The 21,534-nt window shown below is 53.3% G+C and overlaps 1 protein-coding gene across 5 annotated transcripts in view; it reads left to right on the top strand.

Annotated features, from left to right (window-relative positions):
- The first annotated feature begins 1,488 nt into the window (after positions 1-1,488).
- Positions 1,489-21,534, top strand: part of CRHR2 (corticotropin releasing hormone receptor 2) — a 48,688-nt gene continuing 28,642 nt past the window's right edge. For 3 of the 5 annotated variants that reach the window (XM_045388976.3, XM_045388979.3, XM_045388977.3), the window contains exons 1-3: positions 1,489-1,689; positions 12,258-12,336; positions 19,595-19,720. In XM_045388976.3, coding sequence (XP_045244911.2) covers positions 1,606-1,689; positions 12,258-12,336; positions 19,595-19,720 — 289 coding nt within the window. In that variant the 5' untranslated portion in view covers positions 1,489-1,605. Of the gene's footprint in view, positions 1,690-12,257; positions 12,337-19,176; positions 19,456-19,594; positions 19,721-21,534 lie in introns of those variants that run through there. The other 2 variants (XM_005549874.5, XM_045388978.3) reach the window with 1 other exon arrangement.

Raw genomic sequence — 21,534 nt, forward strand, 5'->3', positions numbered from 1 at the left:
CAGGGTTTTCACTCTGCCACCTTCTAATAAATGAGGAATCTGGTCAATTCTTCCTCCACTTTTCCTGTAAAGATTTCCCTGTACCACTGAGACTAAGCTCTGTAGAAAAGAGGAGGGAAGGGAGAAGGAAAAACGAGGAGAGGAAGGTATGGGCACATTCACATTCATCCTTATCCTTGCAGAGCTTAGAGAACAGTTCACAACAGTGAGGCGAGGCTTCAGACTCATATCTGCGAGATTTCACAGGAGAGGGAGGTGGGAGCTGGAGCAACCAGGAAGGCTGCCTGGAGGAAGGGGCTGAGGGTAGGGAGGAGGCACTCAAGGACAGAAAAGTGTCCCATGTCTCAGATAGGGAGACCAGAAGGAGCACAGAGTGTCTGAGTTACTTAAATTGGGACTGAGTTTTCCAAGGTCTTGGCCCTGCCTGCATCTCTAGGAGAAAGCTTGGTGCCCCACTAATCACATTCCTCACATGCTTTCCCCTCAGATCCTAACAACAAGCAAGGTGCAACTGCGGCTTAAGCTTTTAAACCCCCTGCACCAGGCCCATCTGTCAGGAACAGCTCCCAAGGAGGCTTCCGAGGCTCCAGAAGAACAGACCTCACCTCATGAGCCATGACCCAGCCCCAGGTTGAACCTGTCCCCACAAGAACAGCACTGCTCCGCAAGATCCACCTGACATCAGGATCCCTAGCCATTTCCTGAAACATACAGACACCCGGGCCCCATCCCAAGCTACGTCATTGGAATCTCTGGGTGAGCCCTGCCATGGCTGTGTTTGCTGTCAGTTGGGTTTTTTTTTTTTTTTTTAAGCGTTTCATTTTGATAGAATTTCAAACGTACAGAAAAGTTGAAAGAATGATCCAAAGCATATCCATATACCCCTTTTCCAGATTTACCAACAATTTACATTTTGCTTCATCTGCTCTCTTGTTCTATCTATAGATCTATCTATGTGAGTGTATTTCTGAATGATTTGAAAGTACGTTAGAAACATGGTGCCTCTTTAATCCTAAATGTGTATTTTCCAAGAATGAAAACATTCTCTCACCTACCCACAGTACAGTATCAGAATCGGCAGATGTAGCATTGATACAGTACTACTATTTACCCAGCATCCACCCTCCCATCTCAGTCATCCCAGTAGGCATTAGCACCTGTTAAAACTCCCCGGATAGGTGTTAGGCAGTGCTGGCTCAGCTGAGACCCAGGGCAGCCCAATCCTGTGCTCAAGCAGGGACCACAGCCTAGGCCCCCTCCTCCTTTTCTCAATTCCTCTCTCCCACCTGGGGAGCTACAGCCCCGGCAATGCTGGAAGCAGATAGAAGGCATTAACCCCTTCTCTGCAGGCTGGAGGGAGAGCATAGCCCCTTGGCTGGCTGGGTAGCAGCAGCTGTCCTGCACCAGCTATAAATAACCTGGAGGCTGTGGGCTGTGGGGCGGGGCCACTGCTGCCCTGTGGAAGAGGTGGGTGGAGAATACCCCCTCGTGCCCAGGGCCTTACCTCAGGCCTCCCCTCCAGGGCCAGGTTGGGTGGGGCTGGCCGGGGTGTGGCCACTGTGCTGGGCAGCACTCTCGGGGCCCTAACCCCCATCCACTACTGGCATGAGGGGTCCCTCAGGGCCCCTAGGCCTCCTCTACATCCCACACCTCCTCTGCCTGCTCTGCCTCCTTCTACCGCTGCTCCAAGTAAGTGCAGGGAGTGGGAGTCCACGAGGTGGGGCACCAGGAGCGCAGAACTCCCAGCTCTCATGACTAGGGGCGGGGGTCTCAGGGCATGGTGACTGGGCTGGATCGGGGATCCCTGAGTCTTGATGATGAATTGGAGATTCCGTGCCTGGGTGAGGGGGCAGGGGAAGGGAAGATGAAACTGTGAGGCCGGCCAGGATGAGACTGGGAGTCCCCTGTGGATAAGCAGAGGGTTCTGGGGTGACACCCTAGTGTCCAGAACTTGCCTACCTCAGGGCCCAAGGTTCCCTGTCTCCTGTCCATTCTCTCCCCACCCCCATGATCCCCCCTCCATCTCTCCTGCAGGATCCTTGACTTCTTTCCCCAGCCCATTCCTAGTTCTGACCCTTACCCGCGGGGACCCGCAGAGCCACCTCCTGCCCCTGTTGCCTTGTCTCCACCCTTCCTTTCAGTGCCTGAAATCAGGCGGCCCCCAGTACCAGATGAGCGATGGGGACAGAATGGGCTCTGGGAGAACCAGCCTCTCCAAAGGTTTCTCGAGACTCTGAGCTTTGTCCAGCCACACCCCGTGCCTTTGTCCAGAGTTAGGGGCCACCGATGGAAGGTGGGGTGAAGGGACACAGAGCAGCCATCAAAAGAGAGCTGAAGAAGTAGGGGAGAGGCTGGTGGGAGTGGTCCACCATTTTACAGATGGGGAAACTGAGGCTCAGAGTGGGAGGGGGACCTGTCCTAGGCCTCACAATCTGGGGAGTGGTGCCAGAGTGGAAGCTAAGAGGCCTGTCCCTGTCCAAGACTCCCCCCACAGACCAGCCTTGGGGACCATTTTCTGGGGCTTAGTGTCCCTATATGTATAAGGAGGATAATTCATTCAACAGTAATTCAACAGATATTTGCCAACAAAACCAATCCAAATCCCTGCTTTGCTGCTTAATGTGTGACCTCGGACAGGTTACTCAAATCCTCAGTTTCCTCATCAGTCAAATGAGGATGACAACGGTGCTTACTGAACAGGCTTGTTGTGGGGAACACTGAGGTAATACAAGTAAAGCACGCAGCATCATGCTTGGTGTGGTGTGAGCACGCAGTGAATGCCAGCTACGCTTTTGTGCCAGGCACCACAGATACAGCACCACAGAGGGTCCCTGCCTTCCTAGGGGCCTGGCCAGGTGGAGGAGAGAGGTGGGAGGCAGGTACCATGCTGAGCTGTGGTCAGTGTCCCATAGGGAGATGGCCCCCAGACCGGCTGAGTCCTTTGAGTGACATTGCAGACTGCAATTGGGATGGGTGAAAGTTGTGCAGGGGGTTCACCATCCACCCCTCTGCCCCCAAAGACATCCTGGGCTTTGAGTTCTCTTGCCCTCTCCCACTTGTTCTCCAGATAAGTGCCTTCCAGGAGATCCAAGTATTGGGGCAACGGTGGCCCCCAGCCCGTCCCTCTGGGGGCCATGCCGCCAGCCACCCAAGCTAGTTAGACGGAGGAAGCTTCTGCTGGCGGCTCCAGAGGTGCCCTAGGATTCTCAGGGCAACACTGTGGGCTCAGCTTCCCTTGGGGTCATCCCAGGCCCTGTCCCCAGCTCTCCCGGGGATCCCAGACTGGGATAGAGACCAGTTACTTGCCCACAGCCACTCAGCACGTAAGCAGCTGGAGAGCACTTAAACCCCAGCCTTTCTGACGCCAAAGCCCAGCCTTCCTCTCGCTGGGCCTTCATGGCAATGGGACTTCTTCCTGGGTCCTGAGACGATGAGACCTGGAGCAGGAAGTAGAGAGAGAAGGCAGCCCAGGAGAGTCCAGCCTGGCCTCGGAGGCTTCTCAGTTATTCATCCAGTGTTTAAGGAGGACTGTCCATGGGGAGGATCCAGGGTCTGAACGCTAATCTGGTTCCTGTTCTTGTGGAGTTTATCGCCCAGAAGGGGGTGTGGCAGGAAAGAAAGGAGTCTGTATTTACAAGTTCCAGTAAATGGGCTCAGAAGAAGTATGTGTAGGTGTGAGGGCCCTTGACAGGATTGGGGGAGCCTGGTAGGAGGTGGGCAGCACAGCAGGGATGGAGATGGGTAGTTCAAGGGAAGGGATGGGGGAGAAGGTAGGGGGGAAGGCCCCAGGGCCCCAACCCAGAAAAGACATCTGTGCGAGACTGCAGAGCTGTATGGATCTGAGGACATACCCTGAAAAGACATCTGTGGGATCTGAGGACATGGGGCGCTCTCTGAGCAGGGGAGAGGACTGGTCTGATCTGCAATTGTAGGGGTTCCAGCTGCTGTTTTTGAGTGAAGAGGATGCCCTGGCCCAGGACACACTGAAGGCCTGGAGGAACCCACCCAGCCTTGACCCCAGTGCTCCCTATTCTCCAAGGAGGACTTTGGGAAGCTGCTCTGGAGGCAGGCAGTAATCTGGCAGCTTTTACGTGGTGTTAGGCGCCTTACTCAAACACTGGGAAGGTGGGGCCACTTATTCACAGACAGGAAACAGGTTTAAAGAGGCTCAGCAATGCCACTTGCCTCTCACTCTGTGAAGATCCCAGGAGCTTCTCAGCCCCTGCTGACTGAGTTCAGCTCCTTGGAGCTTTGGACAGCGAGACACCCCCATAGCGTCTCACGATGGTGCCTCTATGACCTCTTGCCCAGGTCCTGGCTTCTGGTGGGCCCATCTGCCCCAAGAAGGCTCAGCAAAGAGAAAAGAACACGGAGAAGTCCCTGGCAGTCCCTGGACCATCCCTGACTTGTCCGGCTCACACCAAAGACCAAGTCCACCGTGTGCCCTAAGACGCACACACTGAGAGTCGGCAGGGCTGGGGCTCCAGGGCCATTTGCCAGCAGCTAATGCATTGAATGACTCTTCCCAAAAATTCAACTCCCTTCGGAGCGTTTTCTAGCCTATCTAGCTCGTTTAGTCTCTGTTTTTGCCATTTTGTTGGTGTTTCGGTATTAAAAAAAAAATTCTGTCTGAGGGCAATGCCTACTTAATTTTGTATTCCTCCTAAGTCTCAAATTTGCAGCCTCTAAGAATTATGGGACTACTCTTTATCTTCTTAGCTGTCATATTCTACTTCATTTAATTTAAACCATTTTAAGCATTCCTCAGCCAGTTTATCTACAGTCACTTCTTCCAACATTCTAACTTTTTAAATGTTAATTATAATTATAATTATTTTATTTTATTTTGTTTTGTTTTAGATGGAGTCTTGCTCTGTTGCCCAGGCTGGAGTGCAGTGGCACAATCTCGGCTCACTGCAACCTCTGCCTCCTGGGTTCAAGCGATTCTCCTGCCTCAGCCTCCTGAGTAGCTAGGACTACAGGCACCCACCACCACACCCAGCTAATTTTTTTTTGTACTTTTGGTAGAGATGGGGTTTCACCATGTTGGCCAGGATGGTCTTGATCTCCTGACCTCGTGATCCACTCACCTCAGCCTCCCAAAGTGCTGAGATTACAGGCGTGAGCCACCATGCCTGGCCTTAATTTTTATTTTTAATTTTTGTGGGTACATAGTAGGTGTATATATTTATGGGGTACATGAGATATTTTTATACAGGCATACAATGTGTAAAAAACACATCATGTAAAACGGGGCATCCATCCCCTCAAGAATTTATCCTTTGTGTTACAGATAATCCAATTGTACTTTTAGTTATTTTTAAATGTACAGTTAAAGTATTGAGTACAGTCACCCTGTTGTACTGTGAAATACTACATCTTATTCAGTCTTTTTTTTTTTTTTGGTACCTGTTAGCCCATCCCCTAACACCCTTCCAGCCTCTGGTAACCATTCTTCTACTCTCTATATCCATGAATTCAATTGTTTTGAATTTTAAATCCCACAAATAAGCGATAACATGCGATGTTTGTCTTTCTCAAAATGCTAATTTTTAATGATTGCAAACCCGTGGGGAACAGATGATTCAATAAGCTTATTTTATTTTACCTAGCAGCCCTACAGGGCCTATCATGGGCACTGACTCACCTCACCTATGTTTAGTTTCACATCAACCCCACGTGTTAAAACCATCCTATCCCCATTTTACAGATGAGAAAGTAAGGTGAGCTCATGTGCCCAGGGCCGCTCAGCTGGTACGTGGCAGGGCCAGGATTCCAACCCACAGCCTGACTCCAGATTCCCTTCCTTTAACAAAAGTTTAATTTTAACGTTATTTAATTTTAATATCGAATTATTTTTAGGACATTCAGACAGATGCCAAAACAAATCAGAAGAGATGTGACTTTTAGGCAAACTGGACATTAGATGTGTTGATAATTAAGGAGATAACTTTAGGCCAAGTGGCCTGTTACAGGACCTCCTGCTGGCCAGTTCCTGCCCCTATGTTGGGCCAAGTCACCTCTCCCTCCCATCCCCGTCCCCCTCCTTCCCCATCAGTGTTCAGGGCCCAGGGCTCAGCACAGGGGAGGCAAGCAGGGCTGAGGGGAGAAGCATTCACGGGCGTTTGGAGAGAAGAGAGAACAGCAGAATGAGGAGAGGCCTAAAGCCTCCCGGGGGAGCTGGAGGGGAACTAGGAATGTAGGAAGACGAACTTGGCTGAGCACAGACTCAGGGACGACAAAGCCCCTGGGAGCTGCCTGGGGCGGGGGTGGGGGTCCTCACTCAACATCCAACACCCTACAAGTTAGAACTGAGTATCTAAAGTCTCCTCTTCCAAGGAGCCTGCCTGGACACGCCAGGAAATAATGACCCACTTCCCTCATCTGACTCCCCACCCCTCACCCTCCCCTCAGCCAGTCTCAGCTCCCATTACTGCCCCCTATGTCTATGCAGGGCCTGACTGCCTCCTCCTCCCCCTCCTTGTTCATGGCCACCTTCCTCCCTTCTTCCCCCTCCTCCCTGTTCCTGCATCCTTCCTTCCTCCCCCACCTCCTCCCCTTTCTCTTCCCAGTCTCCCCCACCTCCTTCCCCCATACTCCTCTTCCTCCCCTTCCTTCTTTCTCTCCTCCTCATTCTCCCCCTCTCCCTTTTCCTACCTGTTCTTCTCTCCTCATCATCATCCCCTCTCCTCCCCGCTCCTCCTTCCTCCTTTCCTCCCTTCCCTCTCCCTCCTCCTCTGCACTCTTCCTTCCCTCTTTTCCAGTCTTCCCCTCCAAGCCTCCTCCTTCTTCTCTTCCTCTCCTCTTGCTCTTTCCTCTAACTCTGTGCTCCCTAAGGGGCAGGGCCTGAGCTCAGGCTCAATGAAATCCACTGAATGAAAGCAAACATGGGATGGAATCCTGCCCCTCCCAGCTGAGTCCTTCTCTGACCTTGGGAAGCAGAGGGAGGGAGCTCACCCCATTCCCCTCTGGTCCCTGGCAGCCTGGGCCCAGGACGTGTGGTCCTGTAAATCTCCCCAGCTTAGACCAAGGGCTAAATATAGACAGAAGCTTTGTCGCCAGGTCCTGGAGGGAACACTAGACTGGGCCAGATCCCCAGGCTCCAGGGAGGCGACACCTTTGAGGCCTGTCTGGGCCCCGGGCACAGGTTCTGTTTGGATAGGATCCAAGGTGGAAGAAGAGCAGCTGGAGTATTGGCTCTCACTCCTGTGTGCTTCCCCAGCCAGGGCCTCTCCTTTGCCTCTTCTAAGGTGAGGGCCTCCCATGCCAGGCACTGAGAGGTGGGAACCAGGACCTGAGCCCTCACACAGGCTAGGCTCAGAGCAAAGTTCAGAGAGAAGGAAATATAGCAAGCAGGAAAAGCCCAGAACCTGGGCTCCCAAAATTAGGGGTGGGGATGTAGCTCTACCTGGCTGAGGGGGCCATGGTTTCATTAATCCATGCAAGCAGTTAGTCAGTCGACAAACATTTATTTAGCACCTGCTATGTGCCAGGCTGTGAACTAGGGACTGGGAACACAGATGTGGACCCTGGGCTCCCACAGCCTACAGTCGGTCTCACGGGCTGGGGTGGATGGTGGGGAGCTCTCTGTCCTAGGACAGCCAAGAGCTAATTAGCACACATGCCCAACATGTTTCCCTCAGAAGAGAGAATCATGGAAACAGGAAAACAGTCTATTTCTTCTCTACACTCTTACACACCTCTGACACCAAAAGTGTGGATTTTCTGCCCCAAGCAATTCTGCACTTCTCTGGGGACCCCAACTGGGTGTCCCCCAATTCAATTCAATTCTGATGCTATCTTCCTGGAGTCAGCATCAGCCCCACAGGTAAAGGCTCAGTCCCACAAGACTGCCCCCAATTCAGATGCCAATTACAAGACAGGGCTTCCCATTCTCTCGACCGACAGGCTATGTAAATCAAGAGTTCTCATAACCCTCTCTTTGGGTTCAATAATGTGCTATAACATTTTGCAAAACTCAAGGAAACATTTCTATTTCCAGTTTATTTTAAAGTCTATCACAAAGGATACAGCTGAAGAGCCAGGTGGAGAGGCACACAGGGCAAGCTGTGGGGAGGGCACAGAGCACCATGCCCTCGCTGGATGCCACCCTCCCAGCACCACCAAGTGGTCACCAACCAGAAGCCCCCAATCCCACCTTTGAGGGGTTTCATGGAGGCTCCATTACTGAGGCATATTAACCCAATCTCCAGCCCCTCTCCCTTCCTCAAGGCATAGGAAGGTGCTGAAAGCTCCAACCTTCTAACCATGGCGTGGTCTCTCTGGTAACCAGCTCCATTTGGTAGCTCACCAAGAGTCACCTCATTAGAACAAACAACACTCCTGTCACCTAGGAAATTCCAAAGGTTTTAGGGATTCTGTGTCAGGAACCAGGGGCTAAGACCTAATATTTATAATTCCTCATCTCTCTTGTGCAAGGTCCTGCCCACTGGCTGGGTCTGCCTCCCGTGACCCAGCTCTCTGCCTCCAAGGCCTCTGCTCCTCTGTGGCAAGAGAGGGGCTTCTCACTTGAGCGGCCTCCTGAGCCCCACAGCAACCCTGTTCTGGGGCTGGGGTCCTCTCAGCATCCGTGACCCACAGGTCTTCACTTCCTCACCCAGGACCAGCTCTTCCCATGGGTACCTGACCAAGCCACAACCTGCTGACTGTCTGGGCTTGAATCCTGCCTCTGCCCCTTACCTGAAGTGGGACCTTTGGCAGGTGACTTTGCTTCCCTGGGCCTCAGCAGCCTCATCTGTGAAATGGGGTTATTTGCAGCTACCTCAGAGACTGCTGTGAGGATTAAATCCGCTGTCTTCTGTAGGGCATTTAGAGGCAGGTCTAGCGCTAGAGTCAGTGCTGACTTTGCATGAAAGAAGCCTCCTCTTCCTGCCTGTCTCCCCTCTCCTTCTCTTGGCACCCCCAAACCAGATTCTGCAGTTTTCTGTGTGGGCCTTGGACTTGCCTGCCTCTGAGGCTTTGCTCTCTCAGCTCCTGCCTGTGTCCCTTTCTCCTCTTCTTGCTGCCTGCCCTACTTATGGCCCAAGTCCTTCCATCCTCTTAGATTCTGCTCCAGTGCCCAGTTCTCCTAAGGGCCTTCGGTTTCCTCAATGAGCATTCACTGAGCGCTGCTGAGGAGTGAGCTCAGCGTGGGAGGTGGAGGGTGTGCCTTCAGGGGCCCATTGTCCGAGGGAAGGCTGCTGAGGGCAAACGGAGTCCCACACTGACTAGAGAGCTGGGGAAGAGGGGCACAAGGTTTCCAGGAAGCTTTTCTGGGCAGGAAGAGCTTGAGCTGGGCCTTGGGAGTCCTCACGAGGGGACTCGACCTCCCATCACTGAGCTCTCGAACTAGCCCCCTCCTAAAGTCCTCGCCAAGAGTCACCATTCAGCATGTGCAGTCTACGTGCCAGGCTCTTGACCTACAGTCATTTGTTGAATGCACACAAAATCGTATAGGATTTGTATCATCCCCATTTTAAAGATGAGGAGATCAAGGCTTAGAGAACTTAAGTGGCTTGCCAAAGCCACACAGCTAAGCCCAGCATCCCCAGAACTCTGCACACAGGGATGAGTGCACTCTACCCGCTCTGAGAGCTCTTCTCAAGTTCTTGGAATGGGATTATCCAAGATGTGTCTGTCCCTGACTTTCCTGGACCATGTGTTTTCTGAGGACAGCAGCCTCCCTTTCCTCCTCCTCCCTGCCCAACCATCACCACCACCACCAGGGGCTCTGCCCAGAATTGACACCTGCAGGGTATATTACAACTTGGAACTGAGTCAAATCCACCCAAACAAGCCCCTTGAAGAGAATGAGTATCTTTGGCTGTGCCAGCTTTCGGGGCCAGCAGAGAAGTTATAGGAGATGAAGCCAGGATCTGGGATTATTCCAAAAATTACTTCTGATATGCCTGCCCTAAATTTTGCTCAGACCCAAAGAGCAAGCATCAGTTGCAGAATATGGTAACCCTGTGCCCACTCCCCACAAAGTGCTTGCTCAGCCAGAAGATGGCCACAGCCTGAGACCACCGAATCCAAGGCAAGGACAACCCCACATTGCCTGAGTCCTGGGGGAGGATGCCCTGACCCCATCATGGGTTCAAAGCAGGCGTCAGAACCCCCAGTAAAGTCAAACAGGAGATCACCTCAGTGATGGGGCTACAAATGTCACAGCTCAGGGACTTTGAGAGAAGGCACTAACATCTGAGATGGAATGGCTGTGTCTGCCTAAGGGCGCACCATGGACACTGCATGCTTCTGGGTTGCCCATACCCTGACCTCCAGAGGCTGGGATTCACTGGGAACCCTCCCAGGGAGGGTTCTCAAACAAGGAGGATGGGGGCCGTAAAGAGGGTGATGGGTCAGGCCTAGAACCCTCACTCTCCCCAGACCCAACCGAAAGCAGGGCCTGAGAATTCTTCCTGGAAGGTCTCAGTGTCTGGAGTGTTCCCTCCCTTCCCCACGCCCCTGACCCCTGGCAGTGGGTCAGCAAGGTCTTCCTGATGCCAGAGAAGCTGGAGCTGAGGAACTCTCAGCAGCTCCTTTGATATGCAGACAGCAAGACCATGGCCCCCAGGGTTTGTCCTGCAGGCCAAGAGGCCAGAACTCCTGGCTGACAGCTCAGGAGGCCCCCACAGTGCCAAGACACACACACAACACACACGCCTGCTCCTGTGCATTTCCCTCAGTACCTCACATTGTGGGTGGGAGTTTAGCGGAACACAGGTGCAGTGAGTGCCTCTAAATGGTGTCTGCCTCACCCTAGGCTTCCGGGAGGGGTGCAGGGGGCAGCACTCTCCTGTCTGCGCATGTGGGATCATTCATTAGAAGCTCCAGGCTGACGTGGTGAGGCTGAGCGTGCAGCTTCCAGGCCCAGCACAGGAAACAGACTGAGCCCAGTGTGGAGAATGTGATGTTTGAGGGCTTTTGGGCTCTGGCCCCTGGGGACATCCTGGGGCAAACATTGACCCAGCTGCCAGGAGGAGCACATCTGACAGGCAGCAGGAAGAGAAGGGGCTGCCCACTGATGGAGCAGTGCCTTCTGGAATCCCAGAATCAGGAATGTCAGGGTTGGGAGGGGCACAAAAGTCACACACACGTGTGCATGCACACACACACACGCTGACCACAGAGCAAGAAAGGAGTGGTCTTGGGAGGAATAGGGCCAAGGGTTAGAATTTTAGAGTGCATTGCTCTCGTTCAGTCATACACCATGCATTTTCCAGCCTCTCTGCCTTTGCACATGCTGTGCTCTCTACCTAGAATGCCCTTCCTGGCCTGATCAGCTTGGCAAGCTCCTACTCACCCTTCAAAACCCACATTAGCATGACCTCTTCTGTGATACTACCCCTGCCCTCCTCAGTAAATCATACATGCTGTGAAGCTGTACATCCTATCCATCTTTCCCACCGGAAGATGGTCCCTTCACGGGTGCACATGCCCACATCTACTTTATCCATGCACATCTAGCACCCATTCTGATTATTTTTTAGGAGATGGGATCCTGGGTGCTTCTCTGTCTTTGGATGGAATTGCCATTATTGCAACAATCACATCTCTTCCCTAGTGAGTGCCTAAGTTGGCCCTATGGTCCCTTCTTTTGTCCCTACTCATCTTTCTGGTTGCCCCAAAACGCTACCTCTTTCAGTAAGCCTTCCCTGTCTTCCTGAATCCAAGTTAGGCACCTCTGTTGTGTATTAACCTAATGCTGTCTGTTGCAAGTACCTGCTTACCTGTGTGACAGGGAAACAAAGTTAAATCATGCATTTGCCTCCTCTTCCTTCTGCACTCTCTAAGTCTAGAGGATCCCTACCTGGCCTGGGACTACCTGAAGGACACCCATCAAGTCCCACCAGCCAGGGCCTGACACACAGTAGGTGTTCTGCAAATATTTGTCGGTTGAATGAACAACTAATGGAACTCACCCTTCACCTGGCTTTGCTGACAGAAGGACATGAGCCCCATCACAGGGACACATCCCAGCCTGAGGAGGAGACAGCCTTGGGAGCTGAGGGATGGACAGAGCAGACCCTTGCCCAGGAGACAATGCTGCACTGGGCCACTTCTGAGGCCTTTCTTGGGTCTAGCCCAGGCCAGGCTGCTGCTACTCCATGTGGCCGTGGGCATCTCCCTCCTCGTCGTTCTCCCTCTCTGTACTAACAGGAGTAAGGGATGAGTGATAGGATAGGATGGGGGCAGACAGGCACTGTCAATGGCTAGCCTGGGCCTGATCTCTGACCCTCCTCCCTGCTCTCCCCTAGGCAGCTGGGCAGAGCCAGAGCCCGTGGGCACTTCTGGAGCAGTACTGCCACACCATCACGAGCCTCACCAACCTCTCAGGTAGGCACCCTCCGCCACCACCCTTCAGCAGCTTCCGGAGATGTGGGTGGATCCTAGGGGAGGAAGAGGCTTTCCTGAGGCCAGCCCAGGCTCAGCCGGGTAGTGGGTGGGGTGCTGGCTTCCAGTCCTGGTTTGATTTCTGCCTGGCTGGGGGCTCTTAGGCAGGCGCCTTCCCCATTCTAGGCTCAGGCCTGCCCCTGATAATGAAGGGCTTGACTGGGAGGCCCCTCCCCATTCCCAGCTCCCTCGAGGTCAGTTGGCTGGCATTCAGGAGTTCAAGGAGGGGATGACCCCTCTGCTTTCCAACTCCGGGGAGACTGGCAGAAGGTGCTAAACATTCTCTGGTTGCCGTGGCTACAGGTGTCACTTCCTGGTAAGGACTTGCAAAGCAGCAGCCCGGCCCTGAGTTCTGGCCCCTCAGAGGTTTCCAGTGGCTGATTCACAGGGTCAGGGCCAGCCACTGCAGAGCTACACAGAGCCCTGGATTCTGCTGGGTTCCAGAGAGGTGTCTCCAGTGTCCCACCCTGTATCCTGGCCTTCCCAGGTCTGCATCCACAGGATGGGAGTGGGGGTGACCCTCGCTCGGGCCTGGGGCCACCGCCAGGGCATGAGGAGACAAGGGTACTGGCCAGCACCCAGACCCAGCCTCCAGGCGCTGCCCAAGCCAGGCATCAAAGAGAAAGTCTTGCTGCCTGTTCTCCTTCCACTGGGGCGGTCAAGAGCTCAGGTGTTGGGATCAGGTAGACCTAAGTCTGGATCCTAGCTCTTCCACCCAGCGGCCTCACCCAGACCCTGGAAACTCACCTAACTCATCTGTGTTAGTGTCCTAGTGTCCTGGGGTCACTGGAACAAAGCACCGCAGACTGGGGTCTTGAGCAGAAGCTGATTTCCTCACCATTCTGGAGACTGGAAGACCAAGATCAAGCTGTGGGCAGGGCTGGTTCCTCCCGAGGCCTCTCCCCTTGGCTTGCAGACGGTCTTCTTCTCCCTCTGTCTTCACATGCTGTCTCCTCTGCATGTCTGTGTCCCAATCTCGTCTTCTTCTAAGAACACCAGTACTATCGGATTAAAGCCCACTTACCTTACTTTACTTTGATCACCTCATCGAAGACCCTAAATCCAAACAAGGCCACATTCTGAGGTATTGGGAGTTAGGACTTCAACATATGAATTTTGGAGCAACACAGTTCAGCCTGTAACACCATCTGAAGCTAGTTTCCTCATCTATTTAGCAATGGGTCTAAGTCCACCTCAGAGGCTCCCAGTGAAGGCTGAATGAGATCCCACATGGACACCCAGCACAGGCCATGCCAGCATCAGACAGGAAATGGAGGCCCCTCCCTTCAGGAAGGCCCAGCCTTCCCTCACCCTCAGAGGCAGTGCGGGTTTGTCAGCAGACCCACAGCCTTCTCCCTGCCTTCCCCTGCCCTCCCTCCAGCAGGTGGCACAGACCCTTCCCTGTCTCCCTTGGGGGATGGTCCCCCCTCTGAGTGCAGTGGATAGGGTCCCAGCTTCTCCAAACATACAGCCTTGCCTGTTCAGCTTCTAACAGCATTCATCCATTTGCAAAAGGGATCCACATGATTTCTATAAAATTGGGCACAAAAAAATGTAACTCTAAGAAGAAGACAGTAAGTACTTGTTCTCCCGCAACCCAGGAATTTTTATAATGCCTCATATCTCTCAAGAATTTATGCATCCATAGAGCCTCATGTTCAACTGTTTTCTTCATTTTCTTTTTCTTTTCTTTTTTTTTTTTAAATGGGATAATAGTGTGTCCATAGTTTCGTCACCTGCTTTTTCCTCTTATAACTCAGAGTGAACATTTCCCCATGTCATTAAATATTCAACCACTTCATCGCTGGTGACGCTGCCTAGCAGCCACTCTGGGGATGCATTACCCCGTATGAACCATGACTGGATGGTGGATGTAGAGGCTGTTAGGGAGCCCCTCGAGCTTCAGGAATCATTTCTCAAGTCCCCACATGATAATGACCTTCTTTTCAGTGTCCACTCTTTGAGGAAATATATCATGACTAAACAGAGTTCAAAACCAAGTAAAACCAAACACTATGTCTTTTAGATGTACATACCTGTGAGAAAACTGAAAAAAAAAAAAATATGAGCCAGAGAATGACAAATGCAATAGTCAAGGGAATGTTTCCTCTGGGGAAGGAGAATAGAAATAAATACATAAGTGACTAGTAATGATGTAGTTTCCAATTGGGTGGTAGGTTTATTATATTGTCTACTACATACAATAAAAAGATTAAATAAAATAAAGACTAAAAAATAAAGTTAAGCCATGCATGGGCTAATGCACGGGCTAATAATGACAAAGGGTCATGAAACTATGATCAATTCAATTGTATGCCCCTGAAAAAGGAAACACGTGCATAATCACAAGAGCGATTATGACTTCAGGCAGGCTTTAAATAGATTATTTCTATTTTATTCATCACAGAGGCATCTACATATATTTGAAAAATATTAGGGCATATATTATGAGGCATATTATTTATCCCATCCGTAGACAATACAAAAATCCAAATGGACTATTCATTTATTTATTATTTTTTGTAGAGATGGGGGTCTCACTGTGTTGCCCAGGCTGGTCTTGAATTCCTAGACTCAAGCAATCTCCCTTCCTTGGCTTCCCCAAGTGCTGAGATTATAAGTGTGAGCCACCGCACTTGGCCAAGAATCTGAATGGATTCAAAGATACCTTGAAATAATTCCTCAATGCAACACACACACATATACAAGGGTTGGTCAAATGGGAAGAGAGCCGTGGCCTGAAGACAGGGTCCTGGGCTTTCCTCAGCTCTTCTGCCAAGGTATCTGTTCTTTCTTAGTGATTCACTGGGCTGAAGCCTAGAGCATTCCAATGGGTGCTGCAGATGGGTTAGTGAACAGGACCAGCCCTGCCCTTGGGGAGGCATGGGCTGGTACATGAGATAATGAATAAAAAGCAACCTGGATGTGACATAGGCCCAGCACCCAGCAGATGGGGTCACCAAAGAGCTGCATGTCTGAAGGATGAGTGTGGAGCTGTAAGGCCATTTCCAGTACAGGAACACAAACAAGGAACAGATAGCGAATGGTTCCTGGTAGTGACATATTGTTCTGGAGGGTCTTTCAAATGAAGTAGGAGGGTGAGGATGGGGAACAATGATCATGAAGAACCTTCTTTGCAATACCAAAGATGGTTCCTAGGAATGACACATTGTTCTGGAGGGCCTTTCAAATCGAGCAGGAGGGTGAGGATGAGGGATAGATGATCATGAAGGACCTTCTTTGCAATACCAAAGAGGTGGTCTCCATCTCAAGGGCCATTGGGTGGGGGCACTCCTATGAGGCAGAGTGACAGGATCATAATTATAAAACATCGTTTCATCTGCCATGAGGAGACAGGGAGCCCATTTGGGCTGCTGCAGAGATGAGGATGACCTGGGAGAAGCAGGGGAGGGAAACCTCTTTTCCTTGTCTGGGAATCCTATTGTCCATTTGTAAAACAAGAATGTGGGACTGGATGTCACTAAGGGTCCTTTCTGTCCCCACAGCTTAGTCCCATGGTTTGACATGAAGACACCAGGCCACTTCCTCTGTCCTGCAGTGGAGTAGGATAGGGTGAGGAGGGGGTGCCTGGCCTGGGACCCCTGTTTCCAGTGCTACAGGGCAAGAGTGAGGCACCTTCAGGCCCCTCTGGAACCTCTGGGCCCTCAGCAACCCCATCGTAATTCCCAGGAAACACCACGACTCTTCCAGCTGTGCCTGAATAGACTCCCTGTCTATGCAGTCTAATCAAGGACAGTCCCTTAGAGAGGCAAAGATGCATCCTGTGCCTTTAAATCCTGTTTTCCAGCTGACATTTGAGTGGTAGGGGATGAATGAGAGAGAGAATGTGTGTTTATGGTGAAGATGCATAACTGTGGTTCTGTGTGCGATTCTGTTGTGCCTACATGCCTGTTTGACGCCACGTAGTAGGCTTTGCAAGTGTGTCTGAGCTGGCCTGGAACTGTCCACTGCCGCTACAGCTGACATCAGAGGTGGATCATGGGATGGGATACAGGGCACCAGAGGCACCTGCCTTACCCTGCTGCTTATGGTACACAAGGGTCTTCCCGAGCACCTGTCACACTTCCCTGAACCTATTTGCCAACATGTCCCCAGTAGCTTGGGGAGACACAAACTGTTCCAAATACTTATCCCCTAATGCCTGGCCTCCAGCTGGGATGGGGCTGGCCTGCAGCCCGGGGAACCCATCACTATCCCAAAGCCTCTAATCTACCTCTGCTTCTTTAGTTAGCAAAAAGGCCCCTGTCTTTGTTTGTTTGTACTTGGATTTAGTAAAATTGAGGGAAGTTTGGGGCTTTTCCCAATTTCCTCCTCATTTACCTATTTGCAGACACTAAAGTGAGCTGTAAAATCAATTTGTTCCCAAACTGCTACCTTTTCTAGTTTTTCCTGTGTCACATCTAGAATGACAACTGTGCCTATAATAATATCCATGAAGTAATGGCCCCACATCCAGGGGACCTTGGGTCTGTGGGTCTGTGCTCAGACCCCAACTGCTCATTCAGGATGCAGAACAGCCTTTGACTCTGCCGCTGAAATGGTTACTTCCCAGAGGAATCTTTGGTATGTGAGATCTCCCAGTTAAGAGCGATCCCGTTCACCCAGGCCAACCATCTGTTATGAGCTTTCCCAGTTAAGAGCGATCCCGTTCACCCAGGCCAACCATCTGTTATGAGCTTTCCCAGTTAAGAGCGATCCAGTTCACCCAGGCCAACCCTCCGTTCTGCAGAAATCCACATGAGATGAGAAGTCCCTGGCCTCTGGTCATTGGGAGCACACCACCTGTGGACATAGCTGCATCTCAGGAGGTGGTGCACTTTAGGCACCACCCAGGCGGTGGCTCCAGTAACAAACAAGGTTAACAACTTAAGCTTGGCTTAGGATTTCTCCCTTCCCCTGTGCTGCACTGTGCTGTGTAAAGGGCCGTCCCCTGTATATGAGGGACACTATTTCCCTGTGAATACATGGGCTCACCTGGCCAGCCATACTCTGGCCTGTGTGGGATCCTGGGTAACAGGGCTCAGTCTAGGAATGGAGGGTAGGACTCTGCCGAGGTCCTCCCCTGCTCCTGGCACTGGATAATATGAAGACCAAGGAAATTCTACCTCTGCAGCTGCCCAGAGCTGAGCATGAGCTCTCACTGTCCATTCAGGAGGCAGAGGATAGACCTGGCTGACTGCTCAGCACCTTGTACCTGCCAGTCAGCAGGCCCTGGAGAGATTCCAGGGCTCAGCCCTGGTCTTAGTGTGGCCTCGCTCGCTCTGCCTGGGCAGTGACAGAACCATTAATATGGAGGCTGGTGAGAGCAGAGCACACAAAAGCAGCCTGCCTGCCGCTTCGCCTCTCTTTGCCCAGGGCATGGTGCTGGTTCATGGTGGATTCAGCCCCTCCTAGCAGCTTAGGTTTATGTGGAGCGTGGCAGGGGAACAGGACTCATTCCTGAGACTGGGTCCCAGCTCTCCCTGCCCTCTAAAGATAGAAACACACAACACACATGTATGTATTCCCCAGTCTCTCCATCTCATAACTCAGAACCAGAGAGTCTCAGAGCTGAGAGGGGCCTGGGGGAAGATTTCACTGATGGAAAAAGCTCCAGAAGAGAGGGCAAGAGTCCTGCCTGGGGTACCATGGCAGAGAGAGCAGAGTCAGAAGCTGGACCAAAACGCAGCCTGAGTGGAAGCATGCCTTACTCCAGGCCCTGCTGCCCCAGCCAGATGCCCCACTCAGCAGGAAGACACAGCAGGCCTGCCCTGGGCACTCTGAGGGTGCAGCCACAGCAGAACCCCAAGGAGGCAGTCTGGGGTTAGGGGACGTGAGCAAGTTCCCTGGGAAAGTTTCCAGCTCCTCCACACTTGCTGTGGGGCCTAATTCTCCCGGCCCCTGCCCGTTCCTGGTGTGGAAACCAGGGTCAGGTGAGGCCCTGCCCAAGCCTGGAGGAAGAGAGACACATTCTCACTTTCTTCCTGGTGCCCAGGGCACCAACACCTGAGTGTATAAAGCCTTCCAGATAATTTCAGCCAATTTCTCCCCTAGACTTACTCCATCTGATTAAATGGCCACCCGGTCACTCAAGCGGGAGACCCGATGTTATCCCTGCTTCCGGGCTCCTGCTTAAAACCAGCCACCCACTCCAGTTCCTCCTCACCAGGTCTGGCTGCCCCTCGGAAATCTCTCTCCATTCCAGCTTCTACGGCCTGATCCAAGGTCTTCAACCCACTCAGGCCACTTGATCTCATTAGACTCTTGGGTGTCTCCCTGTTTCCCTCCAGGCCTCCCCAATCCATTTCCTTCCAGGAGGCTATAGAGGCTTTTGGAGGGTGCAGATCTGCCCATGGGCTCTCGGTCCCTGCCTCCCTCCAGTGTCCTCTCTCACGGAGGGGAAGCTCAGGCGGAGAGCTTTCGAACTTTGGGTCGCGGCTGTCCCTCGGTTAGGAGAGCTGCAGTGTTCTCCTCCGGCAGGGGGGCAGGTGGGAGCGCTTTGCTGCCCCCTGCAGCTCTGGGGCCTGCGATCCCCGAACGGGGCATTCCATCACCCCAGGCCCACGCTCTCCAGCCCACAGCCCTCCTCTGGACGCCGCGAGTGGAAGACAGCCGGGAACTGAGAAGCCGTACTCTGGGCAGGGTGGGGGGCCCGGGGGCTGGAGTCCGAGCCCCTCCGAGAGGAGCCGCCCGGCCCCGCCCCCCGGCGCCGCCATTGGCCGCGGCGGAGCGGCTGTACCCGCAGCTGGGTGCGCTCCGCAGCTCCTCTCCGGGAAGGTCCCCACTTGACAGCTCTGGGCGATCGGAGGCGGCGCCCAGAGGCTGCCCGGGAGACCGGAGCTGGGCTGGCGGGGGCCAGGTCCCCGCGCCCTCTCGGCCGCTCACTCTCGCGGCCGCTCCCTCGCAGCCACGCCGAGCGCGCACTCCCACTCCCTCTCCGCGCCCGGCTGCGGGGCGCGATGGACGCGGCACTGCTTCACAGCCTGCTGGAGGTTAACTGCAGCCTGGCGCTGGCCGAAGAGCTGCTCTTGGACGGCTGGGGGCCACCCCTGGACCCCGAGGGTAGGCGGGAGGCGAGAGGTCGGAGGCTGCCCGGGCTCCTTCTCTTGCGCGCTTAGTGCGCCCCTGACCCCGCGCTCCGAGAGCCCGGCATCCCTTGGGGCGCACCTCTGAGCCCTACTGCGCTCTCTCGCGCCGCCAGGTCCCTACTCCTACTGCAACACGACCTTGGACCAGATCGGAACGTGCTGGCCCCGCAGCGCTGCCGGAGCCCTCGTGGAGAGGCCGTGCCCCGAGTACTTCAACGGCGTCAAGTACAACACGACCCGTGAGTGCCCCCGGCTCTCGCTGCCTGCTCTATACCGGCCTCCAGGGAAGGCGGTTTAGGGAGTAAAGAGGATTCCGGACCCAGTGGCACAAAGCAGCTGAGGGCCGTGGTACCTCAGACCGCTGGCGTTAAGGACCCCTTACAATGTTGGGGGCGCGCCTTCTGCTTCTACCCCCAATACAGCGTCTAACCTCAGTAAGCCAGTGATTTGCCCACAATTCCCGTGCTCCATGCGGCGACAGCCCAAAAAGGGGAGAAGGAAATACTTCCTCCTCTTTAAGTGTAAACCTCCCTCCCTCATTGTAGGTTCCCGTTGCCTGAAGTTCCCCATTAGGGCTTCATTGTTTAGATAATGCTTCCCCTGCCCAGAAGGGGGACCTGTCCCAGGAGGGCGGATATGCTAAGTCCCAAATCCCCCAGAGTGAGTGCAGTGACCAGACCTTACTACCAGAGTGGAGAGGAGGAGGGCAGGAGGCAGGAGGGCTGGGGCGAGCGCATATTTTGTGGGAAGGACAAGCAGGCGTAGGTTATGCTAAGCCAGAGGGTGCGGGTGTTGCATCTTCCCTAATCCGAGGTCTCAGGACTGACCTGCTGGGCTGAGTCAGGGGCTGTGGGCAGCATTATTCCTGCGCCCCCACGATGACTGGTGTCTGAATCAGCCCCCACCCCTACCCCCCACCCCCAACACCACCTCTCAAGGAGAACAACCTGTGCCTGCCTTCCTCCTGGCAAGTCACGGACTGGCTTGAGGCTCTGGGGGAAAGGGCAGCAGAGGTTGCTGGAGTTACACAGCCTCCAGGTGGGGTCGTTCAGTGTGGGTTCTGGGTGTGTGCATGTGTGTAGGTGCCTGTCTGTGCCCTGTGGAACAATGGGACGGGAGCCAGGCGTGTGGTCTGCAGGAGGCTGTGGGGGCAGAAATCACTGCCCCACCTAGAACCCCCCTCACATCTCTAGCCGGACCCCAGTTGTCAAGCACGCTGAGACCCTATCTGGATTGTTTGTCTGAAGCCTCTCATCCTGGAACCATCCTTAGAAGCCATCTCAGAGTGTCTGTGTCTGAGTGGTGGCCCAGCTCCACCTCCACCACCCATACACACACACATACACACACAAGCTTTCAGAAGCTGAGGCTGAGGGCTTTGATATGAGGGATGGTTAGAAAGCAAGAGAGATGCACCTGCACCTGATGCCAAGCTGCATTCCCCTGGCTGCACCAGCTGAGGGCTCTGGTGGGCCCAGGGAGCACATGCTTCCCATCCATGATTAAAACAGATCTCCCTGGAAGGAAGTAAGGTCCTCAAGCTAGGAAGTGTGCAAGCAGAAGGAATGATTTCCCTGTACCTTCCTATTCCTGACCTTATAAAACTGTATTTTTAGGATTCCATGAGCTGTGTGGGGTGGGGCAATGGAGATCAGCGTGCCTGATTCAGACTGGGCCCGGAGATTCAGGGCCATCCAGGGTAAAGTGGGGTGATGGAGCATCTCAGCCCACAGCCTGTGAACCTCAGGGAGCTCTGCTTTGGTTCTTACCCCAGCCTGGGCTATGCCTTGTTCTCCCCAACCAGCCTGGAGGCCCCCCTTTCCCAGGGCAGAGCCTGGGTCTCTTCTTCATAGCCGAACTGAGTACAGTAATATTCAGTCAATTTGTGGAACACCCACTATGTGCCAGCCACTGCACGGGCACTGTATTGAGACTCTCACTCACAATTGCAACAGACAAAAAGAACAGAATGATGAATGCGCTGATTGGGGGGAAGCACAAGGTCTATGGAATTGGGGTGGGGGTGGGTGATAAGGAAGACTTCCCAAAGGTG

Source organism: Macaca fascicularis, chromosome 3 (genome assembly GCF_037993035.2).
Source record: "Macaca fascicularis isolate 582-1 chromosome 3, T2T-MFA8v1.1".
NCBI lineage: Eukaryota > Metazoa > Chordata > Mammalia > Primates > Cercopithecidae > Macaca > Macaca fascicularis.